The sequence below is a fragment of the Wyeomyia smithii genome, chromosome 1 (genome assembly GCF_029784165.1).
Source record: "Wyeomyia smithii strain HCP4-BCI-WySm-NY-G18 chromosome 1, ASM2978416v1, whole genome shotgun sequence".
In the NCBI taxonomy this organism is placed as follows: Eukaryota; Metazoa; Arthropoda; class Insecta; order Diptera; family Culicidae; genus Wyeomyia; species Wyeomyia smithii.
In genome coordinates, this window is record NC_073694.1 from 159,753,126 (window position 1) to 159,759,125 (window position 6,000).

The 6,000-nt window shown below is 41.0% G+C and overlaps 1 protein-coding gene across 1 annotated transcript in view; it reads right to left on the bottom strand.

Annotated features, from left to right (window-relative positions):
- LOC129732122 (calcium-activated chloride channel regulator 2-like) overlaps window positions 1-5,460 on the bottom strand; it is a 48,273-nt gene extending 42,813 nt beyond the window's left edge. The window contains exon 1 of the mRNA XM_055692658.1: window positions 4,419-5,460. Coding sequence (XP_055548633.1) covers window positions 4,419-4,715 — 297 coding nt within the window. The 5' untranslated portion in view covers window positions 4,716-5,460. The remainder of the gene's footprint in view (window positions 1-4,418) is intronic.
- Between the last annotated feature and the right edge of the window lie 540 nt (window positions 5,461-6,000).

Here is a 6,000-nt window from a genome sequence, read left to right on the forward strand (position 1 = left end):
GGGGCCGTCGTTATTTCTCCCACGGGAAACAAGGTGTCTAATATCAGAACTTCGTTCCAGCTAAGGAACGTCGGGAAAATATACTTTTACAGCCTATGCAACGGAAGGTTGCATCGAATGTCTGTCTGTGTATTGAAATGATCTTTGAGCAAAAATTTTGCATGGTGACTTTTTTGGATAAGACGAAACTTTTGAGACTTGCCGCTAAACGAAATTTGGAAAGCTAATTTTCATGCGATAAACAAGCCTGGGAATGAAGGCTCAGATGAATATGATGTATACTTGAACTTGAACTTGACTTTAAAGTCGCTTTCGACAAGATTGACCACCGGATGTTGCTCCGTAAACTCTCTCGACTTGGAGCATTAAGTAAACTCGTTGCGTGCCTTAAATCGTACCTGTCGGACAGAGCAGTGCGAGTTGAAATTGATTTCTGTACTTTGAAACCTTTTACTAACGCGTCACGGATTCTTCAAGGAAGCAACCTGGGTCCACTGCTTTTCATATTACTTTCAACAATGCCGCCTCGAGTAATAAAGAATAATTGTAAGCTGATTCATGCGGATGACCTGAAACTTTATTTCGTTGTGCGTTCCGTGGAGGACTGTAAACGTCTGCAATCATTACTTAATATTTATTTACTATATTGCCAGTACTCTAAGTATTGACAATTGTGTAGTATTTACGTTTCATCCATCTCTAAGCCTATTACGTTTGCATAGTTGAGGATTATTCCGATCTCCACTGTTTCAAGGCTCTATATTGTGCTCTGAATCGTCCTCTTTTAGAAGGTGCTGTTGTAGTATGGTGTCCACATCAAAACTTTTGGAGTATAAAAATCCAGCGCATCCAGAAACTTTTCCTTGTACTGGCCTTAAAAGATTTAACGTGGCACAATCCATTCCTCCGTATCTTGACCCATACTCTCTCTCTCTTTCCTTTTCTCTTTCTCTCCTTTCTCTCTCTCCTCTTCTCTCTCTCTTCTTTTCTCCCTCTCTCCTTTTCTCTCTCTCTCTCTCTTTTTCTCCCTCTCCTTTTTCTCTCTCTCTCATTTTCTCTCTCTTTCTCTCCTTTTATCTCTCACTCCTTTTTCTATCTCTCTGCTTCTCTCTCTCTCCCTATCTCTTTCTGTCTCTCTTCCTATCTCTTTCTCTCTCTCTCCCTATCTCTCTCTCTCTCCCTATCTCTCTCTCTCCCTATCTCTCTCTCTCCCTATCTCTCTCCCTCTATCTCTTTCTCCCTCTCTCTTTCTCTCTCTCTCTCTCTGTTTTTCTCTCTCTATTTCCCAAGCTGACGCTTCAAATTTTGGAAGTTCTATACGAGTTTTTATAATTTTACAAAATCTCGAAGATTAAGCAAATTTTTATTCAGTCGAATGTGCACTTCCAAAGAGTAATGTTAATATATTTTGTGCAAGCAATTTAAATGAAATTTTGATGCCTTGACTTAATCATGATTGGTAGGCAAAATTTCTACGTTCACACCCCTCCTGAATTACACGTACAGTGCTGTTCATCAAAAATGGTTGCAGAGCTCATCCCAGAAAAATCATTTAACTTCAACAGAATTTTAACAGAATTTGTTTTGTATTTGTTCGTTGAATATAGATATGCAAAGAGGTTCAAGCGTGAACGACTCATCCGTTCTAAAATATTTTATTGCACCGGCTTCAGAATGTTTTAAACCTAGCACCCGTTAAAACCATGACTTGCGATAAATTTTGGCTGCCTAAGATCTACGTAAAATTCCACAAAAAATGTCTCGATAAGCCCAGTAGAAATAAGTTCTATTTCTTTAAAGAACCAGCTTAGGATAACTGATATTGGAATTATCTTCTTGAAATAAGTTGTTTGACTTAAATGTTTGCATTGTTATCAAAGCTCCACATTTTCGAAGCATAGAAAATAAAACTGAATCTTTCGGGCAGTCATTTCGTCAAACAGGTTTGATTACGATTTTTTCCGTCTGGTGTTCATTGGTTTATTTCGAATGACAATGATAACTGGTACAACTAACGGATTGACTGATGCAAAGTATGACTCTACTCTTTTCTTCAATGTGTCATTTGAAGTTAGCACCGTATCACGTCATTTGATGTACTATCATCAAAGACAGACGTCCAGGTAAGAACAAATTGATCGAAAATTTTGTGTAAATTTCCAATCAGAAATACGTTTTAAATTATTTGTACTCTAGCGCCACATGGTGAGCTTTTTGCTACAACAAAATCAATACACAGGTGAATGATGCTGGTAGTGCAATCTGGTAAACGTATTGCTAGTATTAAAAAAATGACACATGTTTAGAATTTAGTTTGGATGTCACTTTTCGAACACGTAGTCGTATCGTTAAATCGTAATCAACCGCACTATATTGTGGCACCAGCACTAAATTAAACCGACTTCCGATCTTTTTTTCGACATTTTAAACACATAGAACAACTGCGTGCTCACGTAACATGAACTGCAGGAATGACTCCAATGTATTTGTTTTTGTAAACCGGACTGATAGTGCAATGGCGGCTGAGATGATTGCAGTGTTGCGAGAACACCTAAAATAAACATCGGAAGTGAGCCTGACTGCCAGTTTATCAACAACGTTTCGATAATTTATATTTAAATTCACAATATTATGCATGGAATGGAACGCTTGCACTCGTGCATTAACTGCAAGCCGTTGTTGGAACACATATGGCAGCATCCATTGAGTATGTCACGCAAGTTTTGATCAATATCAACCTCCGCGTCCTAACCACTCAGAGTAGTGATTCTGGTGTTGGCGGTGGCAAAAATATCTTCGGCAGGAAAGTACTAAATAAAAAAGGTTGTGGAAAACAAATTCTAAGTCCCAAATTTCCATTTCTAAGCTAAGATGTGCTTTGCTCCATCAGCGCTCAAAGTAATTTTCAATTGAAAATCGTCTTCCACTACCGATGCTTTTAACCTTCGCTTTCAATTAAGAATCGTTTCTTCCCTTTTCAGCTGTCACAATCAATGCAAGAGCATTCGAGTAGTTCTCATGTGACTAACAAAGTGCTCGAAAATGAATTAAACAAATGATTATCAATTGAGAGCGTTGGCAACAAAGTCACGCCTGATAATTTTCAATTGAAAATGATTTTGCCATGCTCTGGTTGTTGTAGTCCATGATTACGAGCTTCTCATTTCAAAATGGTAAAGAATGTTTTCTTGAAGACGCTGATAAGCATCATCTACTGTCAAATATATCTGACATTGATAAAGCCTTCGATTGCTTAGCTAGCAGATAACTCCGAACTGAACAAAATTCCAATCGATGACTGGAAAAACAAACCGTCAAATCGTGAGTGTACGGAAGTATCGGATGTGTTGTGGATTAAAGGCGGTGACTGTTGGTTTCGTTGGAGTTATCCACTATTTTTAGCAATGAGCTTTCAACAAGAACGAGATTAACATATCATTAACCCCAGAAAGATAGCCTGCGTCAATTTGACTCCTAGCTTTTAGTGACATTGCCCTCTTCTTTTTGAAATAGTCCGAATCGGTTCTCTATTTTCAAAAAAGCTGAATTCTGGTATTTGTCGTGTATCGATGTTTTATTATTTCATCGAATTTTGGGTTAATATCAAATCTATAGTCCATTGAATATACCAAAAAGATAATAAACATAGCAAAAATTTGACATAAAATCATTTTAGTCATGTGAAGGCCAGAAACAAAAAGTAAAGATTCTAGGAGTAAGGCAAAACCACAATCGATGGGTAGACCAAATCGGGAGGTTATAAAATCTGAATAATACGGTATTGTACGGTAATTTACCATTCATTTTACATTTCCATTTCCCATTAGTTTATACGTGACGAAACGATACTGCATCCTATTATTGCGATAATCATAGAAACATTTGCATTTCGATTCAAAGCTGTACCCGAGTTTTGTGCGTACTTCAAGTACGACTGTCGTGTATCGCGCGGCAATTTGCCACGGAAACACAGAGCAAACTAGCGAAATGAAGATATCCCAACTACCTATTTGTTCCCCACTTCCGCTGTGATCCATAAAATTCGGAAAAAATCACGTTTCCATATTCGATACACTTGCACTGTATCTGTCGCGAAAACAAATGACATCCAGCGGCAGTTTAACGACCCACCTGGAATGGGGCGAGAGTGCAATAACTATGAAGCATGCAGTAGGTTTGGTGTCCCTTCCTACTTCTTTCGCTTTCTGTGCTCAATTAGCATTGGAAGCCGAAATCGATCATGGCCCGATACCACCGATGGGATCGGTTCCTCGCCTCTCATTTACCAACACCAAATCTTCCCCCTTGCAAGCCATCCTTCCACCCACTAACAACTGCAATTGCACTTACAGCACAGCAGCCAAATGCCTCCCAATTTATATATAGGCATGCACATACAAGTGCAGGTAGGTACGTACCTCGACATTGTGCAGAATGGTTTGGCAGTTTTCCACCGGCACGTTATCCCTTATCTCGATGACGATATTTTTGTACGCGGATTTTTCCACGTAAACCGAACTGGTGGCGGAGGCGGAAACCGCAGGTTCGATTGGCAGTACTGCCACGGCCACCCACAGCCACAGGAGCTGCACCGTTTGCGTTATTGGAAACATCACTCTCCGGTGGGTCTTTGATGTTGTTTGAAGTTCGTGTTCTGCTGCTAATCGGCCGCGTGCACTATATTTTCTGCGCGGTTTCTGTTCGCTACAGTTCATTGCTTCCGGATGACTAGCTCCAGATGCGTGCGCCGTAAATTTTCATTTTTTTTCACTGTCATAAACTAGCACGTTATCTTTGCTGCTAAATCAGCCGTTCGATTACACTCCGCAAAAAAATAATAATTTCCAATTCTGAACCACAACACACTCGCCCTCTCGCGAATCCCCTGCTTGTCGCTTTCGTTGTGTAACCATTCACAAAGGACACGATTGTACTCTCAACGGATACTAAGCACCCACCAGCGCAAGCACCAATTTCGACGATATTGTTTCCCTATCTTCCTAAGTTCAATGTTAGTCTAAAAACCTGCTGCGAGTTTGTTTGTTTTTTATTTCGCGCTACAGGCGAACCACTAAACTACGATGAAAATCAACCGGTAAGGTACTTTTCAAATCTCTCGTCGTACTTGGCAATTCCACTCCGCGCTTGAAACACTTCAAAGCGGGTCCATTCGCACGTATAATTCTATCCGTTTGTCTTCCTTCCACTCTAAACAACACACTTGGTATGACAACACCGGATAGCACGTGAAACGCGACCTCACAACCAGCCTTCGACCATTCCACCACTTTGTATAACAATTTGCTGATCTGTTTTATGGTTGCTGGTTTACCACCTGCCAGAAGACAGTAACCCGTAACTGGCAATTACGACCAAACGCAACGAACGTCAACTGCGGACTAACCGACGACGACCGGCAGCAGTATAAGCATTGCGGTATGTCGAGCGGACGGCATCGTCTTCCTTTTAGCCTACATACGGTACAACAACAGCATGTCTACCAACCACCAGCACCAGCAAGCCATCATCATGCTGCAGATCAGCCTGTTTCGGCCCGATTCACCCCGAAGCACGAGTGGGAGAGGAAAACATGAAGCGAGCATTCGGGGCCGATCAGTGCGTTCATGCGGTGGCAGTTCGGGTGATTCATTCCGTCTGAGTCAGATGAACACCGTACGGCCGGTGCAAAACGTTTCACAATCACAACAAATCGGAGACCGGTTGCCACGGTGAAGAGAGGTTTGTTTTGGTTTTCATAACGGTCATTCGTTGCAGTTGCGCCTATGTTGAGCATATTTTTGCCGATGATGACTGCCTGCCCATGTTACAAAGGGTCATCCGGAACGAAATTATGTTTGTTTGCTGCGCGACAGCCAAGGTTGTTGCATCGGTTCCAACAAGAAATACCGCAACATATGTTGCGTCGTATTAGAAACAGTTTGAGCTTATCTCGGTAGACGTTAGTAAGCTTGTAATGAGCTATTTGAATCAAAACATTGT